General features: G+C 41.0%; 2 protein-coding genes across 17 annotated transcripts in view; one reads left to right on the top strand and one right to left on the bottom strand.

Moving 5' to 3' along the window:
• Positions 1-22,344, top strand: part of mfsd8l1 (major facilitator superfamily domain containing 8-like 1) — a 304,788-nt gene that overhangs the window by 141,087 nt on the left and 141,357 nt on the right. The gene's annotated exons all lie outside the window — the stretch shown is intronic.
• ephb3b (eph receptor B3b) overlaps positions 1,587-22,344 on the bottom strand; it is a 50,568-nt gene continuing 29,810 nt past the window's right edge. The window contains exons 4-16 of one of the 7 annotated variants that reach the window (XM_085927679.1): positions 19,763-19,918; positions 18,521-18,856; positions 16,477-16,601; positions 15,747-15,909; positions 15,409-15,517; positions 13,946-13,998; positions 13,397-13,519; positions 10,725-10,972; positions 10,182-10,397; positions 9,339-9,488; positions 8,968-9,167; positions 6,444-6,599; positions 1,587-4,954 (exon numbers count right to left, since the gene is read on the bottom strand). In XM_085927679.1, coding sequence (XP_085783805.1) covers positions 4,846-4,954; positions 6,444-6,599; positions 8,968-9,167; positions 9,339-9,488; positions 10,182-10,397; positions 10,725-10,972; positions 13,397-13,519; positions 13,946-13,998; positions 15,409-15,517; positions 15,747-15,909; positions 16,477-16,601; positions 18,521-18,856; positions 19,763-19,918 — 2,144 coding nt within the window. In that variant the 3' untranslated portion in view covers positions 1,587-4,845. Of the gene's footprint in view, positions 4,955-6,443; positions 6,600-8,967; positions 9,168-9,338; positions 9,489-10,181; positions 10,398-10,724; positions 10,973-13,291; positions 13,532-13,945; positions 13,999-15,408; positions 15,518-15,746; positions 15,910-16,476; positions 16,602-18,520; positions 18,857-19,762; positions 19,919-22,344 lie in introns of all 7 variants that reach the window. The other 6 variants (XM_085927675.1, XM_085927678.1, XM_085927676.1 and 3 more) reach the window with 6 other exon arrangements.

The raw sequence follows: 22,344 nt of genomic DNA on the forward strand, positions 1-22,344 counted from the left end.
ACAGCAGTTTGGGAGTTCTTTAATAATGAATGAAAACAAAGATATGCACTCAGTAAATCTTTGTTGGGACTTCCTGCCAATTAGCAAATTGTGCAGTCGGAGCGGTAATTGGGTTTTCCAGTTGACTGGAGTCTGTGCACAGCTCAGCCAAGAGCGGTCCGACGCTAAACACCTTGCTATTTGTCCGGCAATTATGTCGGGTCCCTGTGTCACCGTACAGACGTGACCAATTAGCTGTGCCTTACTCCAATGAAAGAGAGGGATTACTGCAAAAGTGCAAAGAGTGGAAGAAAACGTAGCTTGTTGTGTGAAGCTTGTAAGGGGGAGGATGAGGCAAAGTCGCTTGAGAGATGATTAGGAGTGTGTAGTGGTGTGCATCTCTACCCGTGTGTCTGTTTCACATTGATCATCATCCTGACCGACATATGGCTTAGGCATGTTCATGCACACTGATATTTATGCTAATACTGTCCCGCTGATCGAGCGAGGATTAGAAATTAATCCTTATTGACATCCCAGTCATTTCATCCTGCATTACAGTACATGACATATTTTAATGAAACAGGTCTGAACACAATCAATCATTTCCATCTTGGAATCTATACAGTGACACTATGTCAGTAGATGAAGTAATGTTTACAGTGCACTAGTTCATCCTCCAATATATTTACTGCAAAGTGACATATTAGCAAGAAAGAATAGAGTACTTTGCAAATCTCAATGTGCGTGTTATTGTCTGTCTGTCAGGACACGGTAGTAGTTGCCAAAATAATGCTAACTTGAAATTAATCAATTCCTCCAAAGAAGTACAATCCATCACGTTGAGATTGTGAAACTCTCAAATATGGTATTTTTCTTTCTGCCAAATGCTACACACAAAAAAGAATCTAAGTTGTACATCAAGAGGTAGAATGTGTTGAGGCCAAAAGTTGCAATGTGGTATATTTTCTGTAATTGGCCAGGGAGAGGAAGAAGACAGGAGCCTGGGGACAAAGCGAGGATTGGATGAAGAAGAATCTATGATCTGAGCATCTTTCTCTTATTAGCTGAGAAACAAAACCGTTGGCTCAGTGCCCTCGGAGAATAGCTCGTATTAATTGGTGGGTAGGAAATACAATACAAGGAAAGCCTGTGTTGCACTTTATTGGCAGACTGTAGATTTCAAACAAACAAACAAACAAACAAACAAACAAACAAACAAACAGAATTCCATTATTGCCACAGCTTGAGAAGACGTCTTTGCCATCTTCCTCATCCAACTACTGCTAAGATTGATTACCTACGCAGAAGGGCCCTGTTGTACTATTGGACTATAAGATGTACCTTTGTTTATATGTTCTTTTACAGCCCATTTAACTGTAAACGTCATCAGGCTAATTGACGACACAAGGCCGTGAATTTCAAGTTAAGTGAAATGAGTGAAACTCAAGTCCTATGCGAGTGATTCAAATTATACCCGTAAAAAACACAAATAAATTATTATCAGTTTTACAAGAATAGTCAGGAAAGCGAGTCATGTTTCTTAAAATAATTTAATAACAAATGAGTCATTTAAAAATATTTCTACAAGAATGCATCACCTTTTTTTTCATTTGTATGCATCATCTATCTCCAACACTTTTATAATATATCCCATCTTCCTATGGTTTATACCAAAACGATTATATGGCAATTAAAAAAAAAAAAAAAAGTTTGGAACATATACTGCGTGTTAAAACCAACAATTGAAGCAAAGACAGCCAAGTGGAACGTGAAAAGGCTTGAAACACATTTGCAGTATGTGTTAAATGAAATACAGGACAAAAAGAAAAGGACTTGTAGTCATCAGAATCTGAACTGAGGCTATGCTGAAAATGTACACTCAATTTAAGGTATAAATAATCTCAGACACAGGCCCATCTTTTTTTCAGCAGCCGGAATTGTTACCAAAAAGAGAAAAAAATATTTTCTGTCAATGTTAAATCTTATAAGCACTGCCTATGAGAATAACAAAATCCAAATTATCTCTGGTGGAAGTGAGTTAATATTCATGCAAACTCCAGAGCATGTCTGCTGCTGTGTATGTTTTTGCCTCCCTTAATTATTGTCTACTTTGTATTATTAGATTACACAAACAGCAAAGGGCCATGTACAGTGCCAAACCACAATTTAGAATTTTAAATCCAGATTTTTCTCTTGTCATCATTCCAGTGCACCAAAAATTTAGAAAAGGTACAACTAAGCACAACACAAATACCATATGGAAGATATCCAGCATTTTGTGTTATTTCACATTTGTATGTGGCTGTTTGAAAACAAATGGTGTATTTCGGGATTCCGTTTAATTCCCGTTTACACTTGACAAATATGTTATCCAATAAATGGATTGTATTCATCTCACTTGCAGTAGTATGATATGAAGAAGTAATTTGGTACCTTTTCCACCATGGAAGCACGAGCTGAAAATATGTACACTGGTTTTATATTTGTAGCATTGAACCTGATTGAGTAGCGTTATATTGTCAACTGATAATATTGTTTTGTGGTGCAACATATTTCGAAAAGCAAATAGGCCCTGAAGTGCACTAGTGTGGCAGACTTTGGAAGATGAAGTTAGTATGTTAAGTAGGAACCACATAATTGATTTGCATAATTTCCTTTGTGGCTATTAACAACAATCTATACAGGACAGACATTTGCACGGCCACTAACATCACAACATTGCATCAATGCAGATCTTCTATAAAATTCACATACAAATGCATTCACCCAGAATACACTGTCTGGAAATCGACAACCATGACTCCCCGAATGGTCTGAATGAGATTGGTGCAATTATTTAGTACGGCAGAGCCTGCAGGTTTTGGTAGTTTGCATGCCAGGGCTGTTGATCTGCAGAAGACTGAGCCGAGACAGGATGATTGCAGGCCAGACAGGAAATGAAGAGAGATAATGATAGGTCAGCCTGCCATATGTCTGTGTTCACTGTGTCCCAGCAAAGTCAGACTGGTTAGAAGCATTAATGGAGCAGACAGACAAGACCAATGGGTTTCTCTTCTGACAGTGCTGAAGATCCTCTTTTGAAGTTTATGGAGGATCCTTGTATGGAAATCCTACTACCACTTACTGTATGCTTCTACATACACAAAATAAGTTGATTTTAAAAAGTAGCTTGAAAAGGTTATTTATTATTTGACTAAGCACTGCTTCTAAGTCAGTATATTCAGAGTATGGAAAGTGAATTTTCTCTAACTACCATGAGGTTGTAGTTTTAATTATTTCGTTTGACTATACACACTCCGAGTCGTCATAACTATACCGTCAGCTTATTTCACATTGCTAGAAAATCTGTTATTTCACTACTACTTATCTTACGGGTCTTACAAAACACGAATTGGCGGTTTGGAACGACAACAAAAATACAATATGCAATGTACTGTATACGTATGTCATTTATTTAATCATCATCATCATCATCATCAGCTGAACCCTCTTTGCGTTTCTGATTGTTTCAAGTCCACTTTTCCAAATGGTCTTGCGAGCCATCTGGTAAGTGGTGGTAGGGAAGTGTGGGAGAGGGAATGGGGAACAAATAAATACATAGGGAAGGATGTCAACAAATTAAAACAATATTTTTGATTATTTCTGAATCCAGGTACTAGTAAGTAGAAAGTTGTCCATAATGGGTTCCTCTGCATACTTTATATGCATATATATGTTTTTCCAAAGTTTGTAATTCCATAAAAAAGGGATGTTTTTAACATTTGTCCACAGAATATAGCATAATTGTTCCAGATATAATTGCTCCTTGTCATGGTTCAGTTCATGCGTTAATTCTCCACAGTGGCAAATAGCGGAAGCTGTATTGTACAGTATACTTGTGTGCAACGTGACACACCTGCACATCCAAGCACACTTAATTACACATACTCTCAAACACACACACGCGCCCACACACACACACACGCACACACACACACTAAAAAGGCCTAGTGGTCTTGTCTATTGTGTTGCCACACCTTGTGTCCCCGTCTCACAGAAAGAGTCCACTTGGGGTATTTCAGTTTGACCAGCCATTTGAAAACCACAAATCTCCCTAAAATGTAATAAAGTCAAAAAGAAAGGGAAAAGTTCAATGTGGACTAAAAAGAAGAGGAAAAAAAATGAAGCAGTTGATGAGCATGTGATCCTGATCTCATAAAAACCCTCCTTCAGGTCAAGAGTGCAACTGTCCTTGAACAAGCATTTGACAGACCTCCATAATGAACCCTGATGTTTTACTTGAGTCCGTCATAGTACCTCTCCCTTCCTCAGCAAGTGCCCTTTTAGATAACACACCTTCAATATGAAGATGGAGAAAAACACATGCACAGTGAAACAACTTCAAGGAAAGAATTGTCCCCTGTCCCCTTTTGCCTTCCAGCATGTTAATTCTTTGCTACTGGTTATGTCCATCAAAGCTGGGTTGAGGGGCAGAGGGAAGGGGGCTCTCACATCAGGATCACTGCGACATTTCACTTACCAAAGCCAAGCTCCATAAAACACACGATCATGCAAAGTCAGCCTACAACCAGAGCTTGTGAAGCGCAAACGGGATGTGTAAACTGACTCCTCTTTCAGAACACGCACAAATTGTGATTGAATAGAAAAATGCACATGATGAATAACATAAAACGGGAAGTGGTAGTGGTGAAAAACAAAGAGTAAACAAGTTTGAGGCACTGCAAGTCAGTTTTGTAGTGTCTAATTGGCAGAGATGGGTCAGGCAGCTTGGATTTTTCCAATGGCTCGATCTGGCACGGTTCCTCCCCCTTTCCTTCCTCAAACTGGTCGTCTTGTGACTGCATCACTGTGGATGTCTTTTCCTCACACCTGGACAGGAAGTGTTTGGTTCATCTGTAATCTCATGTCCTGAATGCTACCGAGAATCTTCTTCTGGTGGCCGGCCAATGTAACTCCTATCCGCAGCAAGTCTCTGAATGGTGGAAAGAGCAAAAGAGGAAGAAGGGAAAGTGAGTGCAGGTGGTTGTAGTCATAAAAAAATAAAATCAAGCAAACATCACATTTCAAACGGTGAACTGTAAATCTAATTTCAGTCCCAAGTAAACACAGGCTGGATGATTCACCATCTTTGTCATCACCATAAAACACCTTGCTCAGTTTAAGTCAACAACACGGGGAACGCGGGAACATGCTGCCGTTGCTCGGCAGGTGTGCAAAAAAAGCAAGAGTTAAACTGCCAGAAAGTTGCAGCTAATGATTAAATCACAAGTACAGCTACGGTTAGGCAGATGAAATGTAGAACAACCTGACATGTGGAAAGCTTTCTTTTTGTGTTTCTTGCCCAATAGACAATTTGTAGAAGACAAAATATCATGGATTGAGGTCTTCAGTTCCATTTCATATTTCTTTTTTGATGCACAATATTTCTGTCGGTGATTTTTCACTGTATATCGAGAGAATTGTTGCATTGGATGGGGTCGGGTTGAATGGACGGACGGACGGATGGATGGGTGGATTTTTGTTTGATGTGACATATCGATGTTTCCATGCAGGTAAATAAGGCCTGGAAAAGTGCACCATCTTCATTACTTAAGAGGGTCTAATTCAATCCTTCGGGGGCAACGATTAGTTTACTGTTGGGGCTCTGCCACAGTCTGTGTCCTCTCCGTTCAATCACACACAAATAGTGGATAATCTAATATTACACTCAGATACCTAACACTGTGGTTGACTGAGAGACATTTGGATTTCGTGAGAGCCCAACATGCAAAGAAAGCGCAGCCATGAGCGAACGCAACTTGTTCATCCTCTCCAAAGCTCCGCGAAGGCATAACACTGCAATTATGCACAAATACATTAAGGTTTTTGTTTTTTCATAGTTTGTCAGCCCCATCAGCACAGTGACAGAGGATGAAATGATAATAAATGGGTGCCATTAGAGGAATTACTGGCCATTTGGGGCAACAGAGAGCCACAGTACACCACACCTGTCAGCCTGACCAAATTGAAACAAATTACCCCCACCTCTAGTGCCTATTACGTGGCTAATGAGGAGGATTTATTTATCATTACAATCCTAATTCATTTACTTGATCATCGCTGGCCTCCTATTTTCACAAGTTCCATTACATAATTTCCTCATTGTAAACAGCAGGAGGAGGCAGGTGAATTTTCAAGGTCAACAATTAGTTGCTGGAGGATTGGAAAACAAACAATATGAGTCTGAGTTAAGTGTAAATCTCCAAGACATTTTTCTGCGTTACTGTTTCATGCTAAAGTTCCATCATTTGTTTTAAATTTACACCATGACTGCTCCTTCAATATCATCACCACCTCATTGTGTTTAGTTTAGCCATGAGCCTTCTTAGAATGATGGCAAGGTCAAGCTGCAGTCCACACATTTTGCTCTCAACCTCAAATCAATTGCTTTAGGCCTGATTAGCTGAAACGACTCCACTCACTCTGCTGTCATCTGGGCAACCAGGTCAAAGGAAGCAAATCCGGCATTGATGAAATTGTCATGGTAGCGGCTCATCTTGATTGCGTCCAGCCAGTCTCCCACAGTGGTGAATGTTGTATAGTCTGGCACGCAGCGGTCAAGCAAGGGTTGGGATACCCTGCGTAGTGGAAGGCAGGTAAGGAGGAGAGAGAAAGAGAGAGAGGGTTAAGGTGGTTACTCCATTGCCTCTATCGGCCAACCTAACAGCCCCAAAATGCCTCCCTGCTGAGCGCCACCTCACCACCTCTCCTCCTCTCTCCTCTCCTCTCCGCCACATGTCATGAGTCGTGCATGTGTGTGTGTGGGGGTGGGTGGGTGTCACTTTAATGAGTGGAGAGACTGGCTGGAGGTTTGGTTGGTGGATGCTGGCGCTGCAGCTGGTGAGGGGAAGTGAATGTTCACAAATAAAATCTTGGATATATGATGAAGCAAGCAAGTATTTTCGCAATGGAATTATATAAAAGAACTCAGACAGTAGGTCTGACAGATGACCTTTGCAGCTATTAAGTCAAAATATTGACAGGAGAACTCTCCCCTCTCATTTAGATAGAAGAGTGACCAGGGAAAAGTTAGACAAATCCTGTCTTTAAAAGGTTCTAAAAGGTGATTTAAGTTCTGTTGTTATACAAGGGTGGGGGAAATCCTTGGTACAGGAGACAATGGAATAATAAGAGGTACCGTGCGTATGGAAATCCCTTTCAAATGAGGAATTAGATTAATTAATCAATTATAATGCGGCTGCTATGACATCTCTCTATCTGAAAATCATGACCAAATATCCCCTAAATTTATTTGCACGTGATAATCATTATCTGAAAAATATTAGAAACCTGCAAGTTTTTTTTATTTACTTCACATCTTAAAGTAAGGTATTTTGTTCCTTTGAAAAAAAACTGATGAAACATGCTCACCACTTTTGACATACATTTCCAGATAGCCATTAAGGAATACTTGCGAGTGAATATATAGTTTATCTTCATGGCGATACAGTGTATGCTGATTCATTCCTGCAATGTTTTGCATAATCCCTCATCAAAAGAGCATTCCACAGTGGGCCAAAGAAGGTCCCCCTTTTAAAGAACAACCAAAGCCCTTTTGCTGATCAGTGCTCCAGAGCGTTAGCCCACCTTGGAAGTTTAATAAAACTGTAACAACTCTGAGAAAAGTGGAGCGGATGAAGCAGAAGAGAGAGAGAGAAGAATTAGAGGGAGGTGTGTTGAGGGAAAGAGTTTGAAGGGAGAAAGAGGTAGGAGCAGCCAGAGAGAAAGAACGCTACTGTCTCCCCTCCGCTCTGCTCCGTTGATTCCTGTCATCCTTTTTGATGGCATTAGATTCATTAACAATTAAAAGAGGAATGAAGAACGGTGGAAAAAAGAGAACAGGCAAAGAATTGTGGCTAATAACTGTGATACAGAGGCTCCATTGAGTGGTGTAGATTGAGTGATTTTTAATAAGAGCTATGCTTCGGTGCTCAAGGCCTCGGGCTGTCGTTAAAGCCAGAACTGGGCTCTTCTTTAATGGAGTTTTGTTGGTGTTCCTTCTCTAAAGTTAGCTTCAAAAAGATCCAGTATGTTGCTGGCCACATGTAATCAACCAGTAGGAGCACAGTAGGAATGCGAAGTAAAGTCTGAGTTTTTCCAGTCGTGATGACACTGCAGGACACAACTAAAATAGTTTTGCCAAACTTCGATCATTATTTTTTTAAGACCGCAAATAGTAGCTGTTGGGAATTTCTTTTTTTTAAATCCTGAGAAGAAGTTGAAAGAAAAAGAAAAATATTGGCCCAATGCAATGTGAGCCACAAGTATTACAAATACTATCGCTCATTACTCTGACCACTGATGGTGCAGTTGTGATGTCATGCATGACAATTTTACATGACACAAAGAACTTTTTGCAAAACTAAGTTAGGTAGCCCCCAGCTAGCCTTCAATGCCAAACAGGACGATAGTCTCTCCCTATTGCAGAATTGTCGGCAGGAGGCCACCTCTCTGCTGGCCCGTTTTAAATCTTGTTAGTGGCTAATTAAAAGACGCTCCCATCTTCCTTTTGCATCGCCTTAATCTAGCTAATTAACCGCAAGCTTAATCTTCTAAGAACGGCACTACAGTAGCCAACCGAGACCCTAGTTTCCCCCATGAGCAAAACCCAGGATTGTTTGCAGACCTCCCTCAGGACAAAAAGACCCTGATGCAGGGAAAGATAGGTAGGTCACCCCCTTCCCAAACCCAATCACTCAAACGCTGCCTCCTAATATCCTTCGTACTCTTTCTAGGAAATAGCTTGTGGATAACAGCAGTGCCAAGGACTGTACATAGAGCATAATTGAGCTCTTTGTTTGCAAAAGCAGTCTTGAAATAGTTGCATGACTGAAGCCATGATGTCTCCTAAGTCTAAACCAGTACACATCTTGGATTTTTTTAGAGACCAAAGCAACCAAAGTAAACATTCGTTCCTGCTATCTCTCAACCAACGCCCCTCCTTACCCAGTAGACTGTGTGCTGTTGGTGACAACTTTGAGGCTGGCGGCATTGCGGATTAGTTTATCCAGGGTGGCAACAATCTGGGTGAATTTTGGCCGTAGGTTGCGTTCTTTCACCCAGCAGTCTAACATGAGTTGATGTAGTGCTGTGGGGCAGTCCATTGGCGGGGGCAGTCGATAGTCCTGCTCCACTGCATTTATCACCTGTGGAATGATAAATAAAGAAGCAAACAACAGTGACCTCTACTTTCTGAAAAAAGACAGAAAGGCATAAAAGACCAAATAATGTGACGTAAGGAAAATAAAGTATGACGTGCAATGTAAACAGAAACATTTAAATACAGTACATCTGAGCATGCCACTTTATGAACTTACATCTTGATTGCTCATGTCCCAATACGGCCGCTCTCCATATGACATCACTTCCCACATGACAATGCCATAGCTCCACACGTCACTTGCTGAGGTAAACTTCCTGTAGGCAATGGCCTCTGGTGCCGTCCATCGAATAGGAATCTTCCCACCCTGTGGATATGCGAATGAGTAGGTGAGCATGAAATACTGGAAGGATGGAGCACAAACACAGTCACACACATACAAGAGGAAAAGAGAGTGTGAGATAAATGCAATCCGAGGAAACATTTATGCACAAACACAAGGGTGCAAGGCGTACGACACGAGGTTAGTAGCATGGTTACAAAACAATGACATGTAGTGAACATATGAAGTTTTGACAACAACAAGTGTAAGTAGTACGTATGGCAATTAATGTTTACTGGAAAAAGCCAATCTTTTGCTATTATTTTATTTGTTGGAAGATATGTTTAATATTTTCTGATTATTTGTTTGACCACATAATTGAGAACCATTTCTCATTTGGAAAAGTATTTTTAGCAGTTGTGAGCAATAATTGTAGGATACGTTGCAAATGGGGTACATTACTGGACTATGATTATGATTTGCCCGAAATTTCCCTTGAGAAATGTTGTAGCCTATTATATCACATGGTTGTGCTATCCAAGACCCTTTTCTGTGTCTCTTAGTAGAAAATGATGGTATCAGTTGGGAGTAGACCAGCTATAGTCTCATGAATATTTTGGGTGAATTGGGCACAGATTAATAATTTATTTATTTATACATGTTAACGTAAAGGAAGCAAGTAAGAAGGTTAGATGCAGGACAAGTACAGACACAAATGCACACCTTGTGGAAACTTACCAGTGAGCTTGTGTATGTGGGGTCTGATGGGTCATCCTCAAGGAAACGAGATAGGCCGAAGTCAGAAACCTTGCACACCAGATTGCTGTTGACCAGGATGTTCCGGGCAGCCAAGTCTCTGTGTACGTAATTCATATCTGACAGGTACTTCATGCCTGCTGCGATGCCACGCAGCATGCCAACAAGCTGAATCACTGTGAACTGCCCATCATTGAGCTGGGAAAGATAAAATATCAGAGATGAACTGGATTGCAGAAAAAAAAAATGACCTTAAACTTTTCTTTATCATTCCTCTGTCAGTTATGTGCAGTTATTTTATTTATATCTTCTCATTATTTGGTTTATTGCATCTTGCATATGTACTTCATGAGTTCCAATTTCTCTGTGGAATTATCAACATCTCGCACAAAGTTAAAATTTTGATAATGTAAGTGAAATAAATATCAATTTTGGTGCAAATGTTTGCAGAGCAGGGTCTAAGTTTTACTCAAAAGGGATATGTCATGGATTGAAAACAAAACCTGGATGTATATTTGTCCTCACCCTTAGGAACGAATCCAGGGCCCCATTTTCCATGAACTCTGTCACAATCATCACTGGTCGACTCTTGGTGACCACGCCTTCCAAGCGGATGATATTAGGGTGGTCAAACTGGCCCATGATTGATGCCTCTGAGAGGAAGTCTCTCCTCTGTCGGTCAGTGTAGCCCACTTTGAGAGTCTTGATGGCAACAATGATCTCACGGCGGCCAGGAAGCTTGAGGCGACCGCGGCATACCTCACCAAACTCTCCTGCGAGAGCCCAGGTGGTGACACCCAGAAAGAAACGAGAGAGAGAGAGAGAGAGAGAGAGAGAGAGAGAGAGAGAGAGAGAGAGAGAGAGAGAGAAAGAGAGAGAGACAGACAGACAGAGAAACAGACAGAGACAGAGAGACAGACAGAGAGACAGACAGAGAAACAGACAGAGACAGAGAGAGAGACAGAGAGAGAGACAGAGAGAGAGACAGAGAGAGAGAGAGAGAGAGAGAGAGAGACAGAGAGAGAGAGAGAGAGAGACACAGAGAGAGAGACACAGAGAGAGAGACACAGAGAGAGAGACACAGACAGAGGATCGGGAAAAATGTATGATGGAAAAGTGGAGGAGAGTGGGGGAGAAGAAGGGAGAGGGGACAATTAACTGGTTAGAACCAAGGAGCCAGGGGTTGGGCAGCAGGTGTGGGACGGGCAACTGCACAAGAAAGCCAGGACTCTAGGCCATAGTCAAAGGACGGTGATGATAGAGGAGCATATAGTGATTATATGCCAATGAATTAAAAAATGTGAGCTGATGCAGAAACATAAATAATGGCATGTGATGGCGATAGGAGTGGATCAGGTAGTGATTAGGGAAAGGTGTCATTTACAAGGGGGGGTGGAGCTAATCTTTGGAAAGGTCGTAGAAGTAGGCACGGGAGGAGGAGATAGGTGGAGAAAGAAGTTTGGGTGTTCTGGGGGCGGTGGATGGTTTAAGTTTCGATTCTACACCAAGCGTGATGGCCACAACAACAGGAGTCAAAAGGTGGCACAGTGAAGGAAGTTGTGGGCAATGGAGGCGGGAATGTAAGGATGGAGGAGGGGAATAAAGGAGAGGAGGGGACATGGAAGACGGGGTTGTCACTGCGAATGCTGGGAAGCAACGGTTTTCAAGTAGTAGCTTCAGCAGCAGGAGAACTGTCGTAGTAGTAGTAGTAGCAGTAGTAATGGTAGTAGCAGAAGCAGTAGTAGGAAATCCCTTCTCTGCCATCACAACGCCCTCTATTTCGCCTCAGATACAATCATAAGAAAAATCAAGCTCACTTAGACACTTCTCCAAAATTCTAAGCAGAGATTGATATCAAATATATTGAAAATGTCGACCATTATAAGAACAAGAAAAAACACCAGGGAAGGCTCTTCAGGGGTAGAACTAACCAGAAGAAGTATTATGTGCAAGGATTGTGCGTCAAAGTCAAAACTAGATAGGAAGAATGTATTCTCAAATTACTTAAATGGAATCCAACCAATTTTGCCAATGGGGTCACTATTATTTCCTGCTCTTTTCAAATATACCTTTTACTCTAGGGGAATATGCGGGAAATGTTAGCCAGTGCCACTCTGTAACTAAATAAGTTATGATGATTGTATTACAGCCCACATTTGTCCCAAGAGAACTGGCAACATTTTACAAACTAGAAGCATCTGACTAGAGGCGTTTTTTTAAAAACATTTTTAACATAAAAATAGTGTGAGACGACAGTCACGTACAGCCTAAATTCTGGTTTCCGTTGCTTCAAGAGGCAATTAGATTTAGTGTTGCCGTGCAATACTCCTTTCCAAAAAACAATACTCCCGTCCTTGCACAGCTACTCTCTGGTTCCCTGGATTGGTTTCACAAAACTAAACAACAATTTTAGTTGACTTCAAGCTTGACTTTGACCTTTTTTAATGGTGCAGTCAGTTACACTGCATGATCTTTAATCTTACCCATTTTTTAAAAAGTGAAAAAAATAAAAGTATATACTCCTGAAAGATATAGCAAATAGATAGAAGGGTCACAGGGCAAGCCATGTTTATTTCACTTTAAATCTTCTTTGGGAAATGTTACCTTTTGGTAACTTTATGACTCAAGACTCGTGAAAAAACTGAATTATCGGCTTCAGGAATAATAAGTAGCTTCGTGTGTTGTCTGTTATGTCATCCTTTTATATGACTTTCTGGGTATATTTCATGTAACTGAATATTGTTTTTTCAGTTAAGCAGTTTGGAGCTTTCATAATCGACTAGATGTGGTGGGCAGTATCTGGCCCTCAGGCCTTGAGTTTGACACCTGTGGACTAGATAGATATTAACAAGCTGTTTTGCATGTATGTGAAAGCACTTTGTGAAACCAGTCCATGAGCTGAGTTCAACTTTCCCAACACAAGTGAAACAATCATCTGACACAGACGGTGTTACATCTGACCAAGAGGGTGTGGGGGGTGCCTCCGAAAACGAGATCTAATAAAAAAAAGTCTGATTTTGAAGAAATCTAAGATACTAGAGAGGAATTTCTAAGAAATGACAAGTCAGACGGGGAAAGGGGTAAGGGCATACCGATGAATTGAGTGAAAGTACCGCTTGGTGTGAAGTCCTCTAACGGTATGGCCTGGAGGTGACTAGCAGTCTTCCCCCTGTAGCTCAGGAGCTTTGGTGGGTTACCTGCGCCGATGACCTCCTCGATCTTCACGCAGGAGACATCAATCTCTTTGGCAAACTCCCTCACGGCTTCGTTGGGGTCCTCGTAGGTGAACGGGTCAATGTAGACCTTCATTCCCGGAGTGACTATAGGAGATTCAGTGGCAAGAACGGGAAAGTGAATCTATGTTGCCAAGTTCAGTTTAAAAGCTGTACATGTTGACACCCAGCAGTGCTGGTCCATTTTGCTTGGTACAATTCTTAGCAAAGCTGATCGGGCTTAAGTTTCAACCACAGAGTGTGGGCAGGATGGCACTAAAAGAAAATGAAGTGGTCAATCGCAGCCACTCTTCAGCTATCACGACTTGTATCTCAGAGCAGGGTACCAAATAATGGCATGGCGTGAGTCAGTTATTTTGGCAAGCCACATTGCAATGCTTTTGTGGTGCTCTGAAAACATCAAAGGGCATCTTTTTAGAGTTTTGAGATGCTTGTAGTCATTTCTCAGTGGTAAAACATGTCTTTTTTCAATTGATGGCACAAAAAGGAAAACATGCAGGCAAAGATACTTACTGTATTGCTGTAGTTTCTCTGTGTATTCTGACTCTGAACCATTTCTTTGCTTTCTGTTGGAAAAAAAATAGATATGCATATAATAATTAAATAAACACGTGAGCAACAACAAGGTGAAAATATGGTGACAGTGCAGATACGGATCACTACTGATGTCTGGAACAGCACGACCACACACTGCTTTGGAAATAAAAAAATCTGATAATAGCGATTGCATCAGTGCTGGCTGGTGCCACAACATTGTCTGAATGAGCAAGTAAAACTTGAAACTTTAACCCTCTGTACTTTCAACACAAATAGCTTGGAGAAAAACAGACACAATCTATTTTCTTTCCTTACAATTCTAGCAAAGTATTTAATTTGCTTTGCCTTAGTTACTTCTCAGATTCTTTATCTCTTGCTCTGTTTTTAATCCAATCCACCGTTTTATTTTTCGCCGCAGATCCTTTCTCTTATGTGGCCTATTTTCCATTTTACCCCATCTGGAAGTTGAATGGTGACGACAAATACGATGGCGTATCAAGAGGGCAGGATTTTCCAAATGACATCTTTACGTGCTTGCTTTGTTGTGTAAGCAGTAACCAGGACAATAATACCCGGTGGTGATTTGCATCTTATTTCAAATTCTAATTTGAATCCGGAATATACCAAAGGCCAGCGTTTTTGTGTTATTATGTTCGCTGTGTTCTTTTATGCCAGTCGGAGCAGTAGTTAAACTGAGACCCTGCAAGAGACACAATGAAATGGTGTGAAAACAGAGGAGAGCAGAGAGGCAGGAGAGGGAGCCGGGGAGATTATTATTGCGTGACCGATGCCCACGCTTGTCAGCGGCTGCCTGAGCAGGCTTGAGAAAGGAACCGAGTGGGTGCCTGTCGGTGGTTGGTGCCAACCTTTCACAAGTACATGTGGCAGTCTGCTTGACAAATAAGTTGTGTAGGGACAAACACATATGTTTAAACCCAAGTGATGTTCCACTTTGTGAAAGGTGAGAGGAACAGCCTTTATCCTCCAAATAGTGTAAAAAGACACGGCAGACGAAGGCCCACCTTGGCTCTTTGTGGTTAGAAAATTGCACACTTGGTGCTGAAATTGGAGCTCAAGCCGATTAGGTCAAATAGCTGCTCAATCATGCCGTGTCCAAGGTGTAAATTCATGTTATAACTAAAGATGTTTACTCTTCAGAGATTCACAACTGTCTGGCATTCAGTGGCCTTATTGGTGGCACACAGCAAGTAATCGACTGTAGCCATCCTGGGACGGATGGGAGGACATGTAAACAAAGTTGACATTTGAAGCAATCTCTGTTCTGTCAAGTTGAACTTAAAATACTTGTATACTCGGCAAACTGTCCCACTATTGGAACAGAACTAAGTTTTGAAAAAGTGATTTTCCTTTGTACCTTGCTTGACACACCATGTCATTTTTTTGGGGGGTCATTTTTAAGACATTAATCATTTTTCTACCTGAGGCAGACAATGGCGATGACCACAACAGCAATGATGAAGACGAATACTGCAGTGGCTGATCCTACAATGAGGGGTAGTTGCTCCTGCCACAGTTTTGGTGGGTCAGCTTGAGGATGAAACAAAAAGAAAACTTGTAATCCCAATTGATTGACAGTTGTGAATGTATAGACTTTCATCTCACACCATACAGTTTTTTTTTTTTTTATGGAAAATGGGTGTACGTATCATCAAACCATATAACCAGAGGTATATCCAGACTACTTTTACCATCATGGAGGTTTTGCTTATAAACCCATATACCATAGAATAACAAAAAATGTATGAGAGTGACATACTTTGCAGGTTGGTACTGAAGTCAGCTGGGCTGCTATACCGGCCATACCCAGCCACTGTTCGTGCTCGAACCTGCACCACATAAGGCGTACCAGCCTTGAGACCTTCAATGCGGGCATTGCTCCGTTGGGCCGTCATTGTATGAGCAATGGCTTCACCCTGATCCTGGAGAGAGACAGCCAATGAAAAAAAAAATCAGTGAAAAACACCAACAGCAATGCTGTACAAGATCCCTGGCTTGTCTCATTAATCCTCATCCCACACAGATGAGCTACTGTTCCTAGCACGGCTGACCAATTTCACTTTGTTAACTGGTGAAAAGGGAATGAAAAAGTAAGAAGCAGAAATAGTGAAACGCGTTAGAGCTGGCTTGCTAATCCATTGGGACGAGGGCAAGACAACAAACAGCAGATATACACTCAATGCCTTTGTTTACTCCCTCAGGCACTTCCAGTCACAGTTCTGTGCACCCCTGAAAAATAATTTCTAATGGAAGGATGGTGAGAAGACAAGGGGTAATGTGGAAGGCAAAGAGGGAGAAGAATCAGGGGTGTACCGAAATCCAAGGCAGAATGGTGATGTAGTAAATACTATGTCAGGACTTGCTTTTGCTGCAACCATGTGTTTATCAGTAGCGGCATTGTTTTCCTCATTTACAAATGCACAAACGACACGGTGACCATGAGTGTCAGTGAAATTCGATTGAATTACAGGATTTACATTAGTTTTTACCTTCTCATGGTACTTAATCTCATAATCCAAAATGATTCCGTTGGGTTTGTCTGGAGGGAGCCAGGACAGGCTCATGGTGCTCGCTGTGGCTGCCATTAGGTGAACTGTGGGTACTGCAGACGGCGCTAGAAAAAAATAAAAGACGAAACACAATAGTTCCGATTTTTTATTTATTTGGGGGATTCAATTCTCAGATTGTCAAAGAAACTGAGGATTAATGTAACACGGTCGTAAACCACCAACATGAGTTTTCAGGCTTTATTTATCTTTTCGAGTCAAGTGATCTCTATCTCGCTTTCTAGTTCCTCTCTTCTCAGGTCACACCTGACTCACTCTCTCCTACATACAGGCCTTTGTTTCATAACTTGAGCTGTCTCGCTATGAGCCTCAAAACCTCTCCCTTTTTCCATACTGAAAATATTTCTTTGACATTTTGGTAGTGAGTAAGTCTTAACATTTTATTACCATTGCAGTTCAATCACCCCATTGTCTTAAACTTTCTCACTTTCCTTAACAAGACGAAAGCCCTGCAGGTTCCCCATTCTTGTTAAAACTGAGGATGGAAACTCCATTTTTTGTTCTTTGATCCCCTTGCATTTTCTATTCCAAATCCTGCTTGTGTCTGGGCCCAGGAATCCTTCTGTTCTTCCTCTTTTGCTCCCCAAAGCCTTTTTTTCTGTCTTTCTGTCGCCCTCCCCTGCAAACCCACCCTATCCCAGACCTCCACCCACACCTCTTTCTTTCTCAAAAAACAATGCTTCTAGGATAGATCCCCTGCTTGCTTCTGACGGGGGATTAGGCTCTGTGCTGCAGGAGCAGATGTAGAAGTAGCCATGGAGGTTGGCCTTTGCGGCTTATCACCACCCTTGTATTTATTTTGGTTCTTAACGTTGAATGCACATGTGGGGAAGGTCTTGGGTCTATACCGGTAGTAATCTAATCACAGATGATGCACCCTTGCCCCTCTTTTCCTCTCCTCCTGCTCTCCTCTGACCTAGGCCGTGAATAGACACTGGTCTCTGCCCTTGTAGGGCACCACCCCTCATAAAACAAGGAGGCTCTATCATAGTAGACTATAGAAGTCCAAGAGCCAAAAAGAGCAGGCATTCCCACAGCATCTCAGAGAAGATCAGAGACTCAAGGGAAAGGACGAGACCACAGAGCGAAGATGACTTGGGGGATGGGGGAACAACTAATCCTTTATGTTGTCTAAGCCTATGGGAAGACCAAATTTAACAAAGCAACCAAATATCGCCAAAGAAAACCTTAACAAAAGCCATTACTTTTCTCTCACCATTAAGAATACTAAGACAAACGCATCCATTTTAATAAATAATCCTAATAATAATAATAGCTGATGAAATCTTCAGAAATGATGACAATATAAATCTTCAAATGCATTTCAAATGCACAAACAAAACAAAAGAATAACTGATTACATTGACCTAGTTACTGGTGTTGCTGTAGGCTGGTGGAACAGTGAATTAGGAACAGTTGGTTGCTAGAATATTGAGGCTTCAACATATTGAACAGACTCCTTATTGCTACTTTGGGTGGTGATCGAACAAAGCAAATGCTGGATGTGTGAGAAACGTCCTTTACTAAGTATATTTTGAACAAAGCTCGTGGATCATACTAATCATAATATGATATACATTTTTTTGTTAATACCACCATTTTAGATTTTCCACTTACGGAAACGTGTAGGTTTTGTTTGTTTTCCTCAATTTCTTTTCATTTGTGATATTCTTGGGGGGCCCTCATCACCTGACTATCACAGACTGCCAAACAAAACATAACTTCTGTTCTGAAAACTCACTTTTTGAAATGGCGGACATACTTTGTTATGCTGGATTCATTTTATTGCTTTGCACTGTGTGGCATGTCTTAACATCTGTTATACTTACAGATGTGTTTATTTGTCAACAGGTTATTAGTTTTATATTTAATTTTTATTCAGCTTTTATTTTTTTGTCTTTTTATATAAAACGTGTTTGATAAATAAATGGATTAAGTGGCCTCACAAGTGCACAGCTGCACCTACCGGCTTGGTTGGTGGTGATGTTCACAGCAGAAAACTGAGGTGTGTAAGGGCTTTTGTTGGAAACTCCGTTCACAGCCTGGATCTCAAAGCTGTACTGGGTATGGGCTTGCAGGTTGCGCACCGCCACTCTACGCTGGGTCAAACCCAGGTGACGTGGCGCGATATCCACGTTGTCATCGCAGCGGGAACACATTCCCCGTTCGGGTAGGCACTTTTTACAGATGACGTTGTAGAAGGTGTCATCGCGGCCGCCCAGATCCCGTGGTTCACTCCATTCCAGTACAAGCGAGGTTTCATTCACACTGGAGATGACATTGCGAGGGGCGGAGGGAACAGCTGCAAAAGACGTGATGGCATGAGGAAAATAGGTTGGGAATGTGTCCGAATTAAATCTCCGTGCATAATAGGTGCGTCCAAATTTGTCTTTTTGACAGGACAGTCATGTACGAGGCAATAAAACTTTCGATTGCTTCATTACATTTTTATTTAAAATGTATTCAATCACATCTGCAATCAACAACTTGTGACCCACAAAGGTTCCCTTTTGTTGTGTTATTGTTTTCACACAATAATTGGAACAGATTTCTTTTCCCCTTAATGAGTCTGTTCCACCCAATCAGTGGGGAAAAAAAATGTTTCAATTTTTAGTTGCATACTCATTTCCACTCCCTGCCTGCCTGCCTACCTACGTGCATGCATGTGTGTGTGTGTAATTTAGGATGTAGTGTGAGTGAGAGAATCCATTGGCAATTCTTATCCAATTACCAAAACCTTATCTCTCATTGTACTGGGGGGCACTCATCCCCATACACCACCCCCCTTAACCAGCTCACACTAGCAATTGTAGATTCTTCCCGAGTCTCCAGTGAATGTATGTGTGCATGTTTGCATTTAATAAAACCACAGTTAGAGTCTGTAAAAAACACTGAAGAAAGATAGACTTCTCTTTGAAGGCAGCTGTGCCAGGATGATAACGTTTCAGATCACAGTGGGAAAACAAGCAGAAGTGTTTGCCTTCTGTGTGCCCTGGTGGGAACAAACTCCTGTTCCGAGCGGTGATAACGCTTCCTGATGGCCTAAAATCCACAAGGGAAGGTTTGGCCTTATATCCATTGAGTTTAAAATTAAGTCAACTGTCTCGACTACTTCTCACAGCAGGTTTACTTTTGAAAGAACGGTTTTTGAGACATGGAGAAAAGGACAGAAGGTTACATATGGAATATAAAAGCAATCGTCACTTACTTGTGCATGGGGAGTCTGGTGTGTCTGTGTCTGAGCGGTAGTAACCGTTTCGACAAGAGCAAATGCTTGCCGCTCCAGCACTGGCACGGCTGTTTGCGGGACAAGGCAGGCAGAAGCCTTCCCCTTGCTTGTACTTGAAAGTGCCGGAACTGCAGGCTAACATGGAAAAGAAGAAAGATGGAAACCAAAAGTGTGACTAATCCTGATTTACTGATCCCGAAAAGAATTTGAATATTGCCGGATTATGCACAATCATATTTGGTCTAACATATGTCCCATTTTCCAAACAGGAAATATGGATCATTATCTTCCTTGAACAAAAAACAACATTTAGAAAGGATTAGTGACAATTTAATTCCACATCTATGCTTTAGAAATCATATGGCCTACATTGGAAATTTTGTCTGAGATTGCATGACTTGCATCTTATCTACAGTAGTCAGTTGAGCTCGTGGTTATTAATGTCCATTTTTACAGTCTACTTTCACATGACTCAAGGCTCAGCAACCCACATATGATAAGGAATGATGTATGGGAGTGGACAGGTCTTTCAAGGTAAGCCAAGAAAATGTATCACATAACCCTAGGAACCAAAACATGGACTAATTTCACATGCATTTTAAAAAATATATATCTAAATATGTGAAGATGTATTTGAACAGAGCATGCCTTCAACCTGGCTGAAAACTATTTCCCTACTATCTCACTTAAGTTTTTAAAGAAAATAAAGAAGCTTTGACCGACAGAACCAAAAATTGTACAGGTGAAGCTTTGATGATTGATTTTTGTTTTGCATAATTGTTTAAACATAACTTTAAAACAAACTAGACTGCGGATTGCAAACAATCAGATAAACTGGAAATGGGATTTTGAAGCGCTGTGTCTTTGAGGAAATGTTTCATTCAGATATGTGTGACTTCCAAATAATATATAAAATAGCAAGAAAAGAATGCAACTCATTGTTACTCATGGATCCAGCTGCATTTATTTTTCTCTCACCACGGCTTCTGACTTTGATTTATTTTGGTTTAGTCTTCCTGTTAAAAGGTTGGAGGTCGCAGCAGCAGACCACTTATTGCTCCTGCTGCCGCGTTCCTTTTCACCCAAATTCAATATTAGCACATGGTTGCCAGTTGGCTGTCGTATACATTATCACTGAGTGTGTTTGTTCTTCAATCATTAATCAAAGTTATCCACACCACTGGTTAAAAGGAAGTAGCTCTAGATAAACACATAAAAATAACCTTGACATAGAGCAGGCAGCTTCTTGCATAGCCATAGGTTGGCTGAGCCCATTGAGGTTCATTTCAGTTCAACCCAATACAAAGAAAATCATAAGCAATTTCCCAACTCAAGAGAGTTAGAAGTGCAGGATTTTCAACATGTTAGCCAAATCAAAGAGGTTGAGGAAGCTTCCCCATTAAATTAAGCTTTTTTTTCCCTGTGTTCTAAAGTGCTGATCAATCACTTCTTGTGAGTAAAGAGGTCATACTCTGCCTTTTATCCATTTTCCCCTAAGGAAACGACTAAAGAATGAGAGAGAAAGAGACAAGAGAGTAGAAAAAAGGGGGGGAGAGGGAGAAGATGTGGAGGCAGTGAAAATGTTAATCCTGCAAGCGTCCCCCCCCTTCCTCCTCACTCTCCTGTGTCTTATCCTCTCATGCAGAACATAGAGTTTAAGAAGCTGATTAAAATGAATGGGGAAATTGGAAAGTGTGGCACGAAGAGAAAAAGAAATAGCAAAGCAAATGAGTGGAAAGGAAAGGCGAGGCTCATCGATTAATAGCAATGCACGCGTGTCCTTACTGTAAATCGGATGGTGTATTAATGAGAGAAATAGCCTTCAGATTAGAATGGAATGAGGTGGCGGAGGAGTGGGGGTAGTAGAAAGTACGCTGAAGAAAAATTGGGAAGCTAAAGGAGCTACTGTCCTTTAGATGAGAACGGGAAGAGAGTATTCTAAGGTAAAATAAAAATCGAGTAAACAAAAATGACTAGACCAGTGAAGCTTGAGTCCTTGTCATCAGGGCCTTGACCAAATGCTACCAGGAATAAATTGGTTTACAGTACGTAATAGCAATGACCAGTCACTTTTTTCGGTAGACGATACCTGATATAGAGCTAGTTTTGGAGTTTCAATGTCTTAATTCACTAGAAAGCCCTGTTTGAATTGGTGAATTATGATTTTGTCTGTTTTTATTACTAGTCTTATTTCTGTAGCACTTTGAGATTCTTTTATGAAAAGTGCTTTACAAATAAAATTTATTATTACAATTTATTATTATTATTTAGAGCAACTCATTAAAGTTTTGTCTTCAGATTCAAGAAACCCTATAGGTTTTGAACTCCCAACAGAGGACCAAACACATTTTTAAAGATATACCTCTCTCACCGTGTCTATAAAAACGTCAAAATGTATAATACAGCCCCATTGGATTCCATTAGATTGTGCCAGTGTCCCTAATGTGCTGACTGTAGTGATTGTTCAATGTAACGCAAGAAAAATGCTTGTTCACTTGTGTCTCTGCAAAAAGGAGTCTTCTGATCCCTAACAGCGAGGCTGATGTGCTGAAAATGCACAA

This window comes from Syngnathus leptorhynchus, chromosome 13 (assembly GCF_054491065.1).
Source record: "Syngnathus leptorhynchus isolate UIUO chromosome 13, UIUO_Slep, whole genome shotgun sequence".
Lineage (NCBI taxonomy): Eukaryota > Metazoa > Chordata > Actinopteri > Syngnathiformes > Syngnathidae > Syngnathus > Syngnathus leptorhynchus.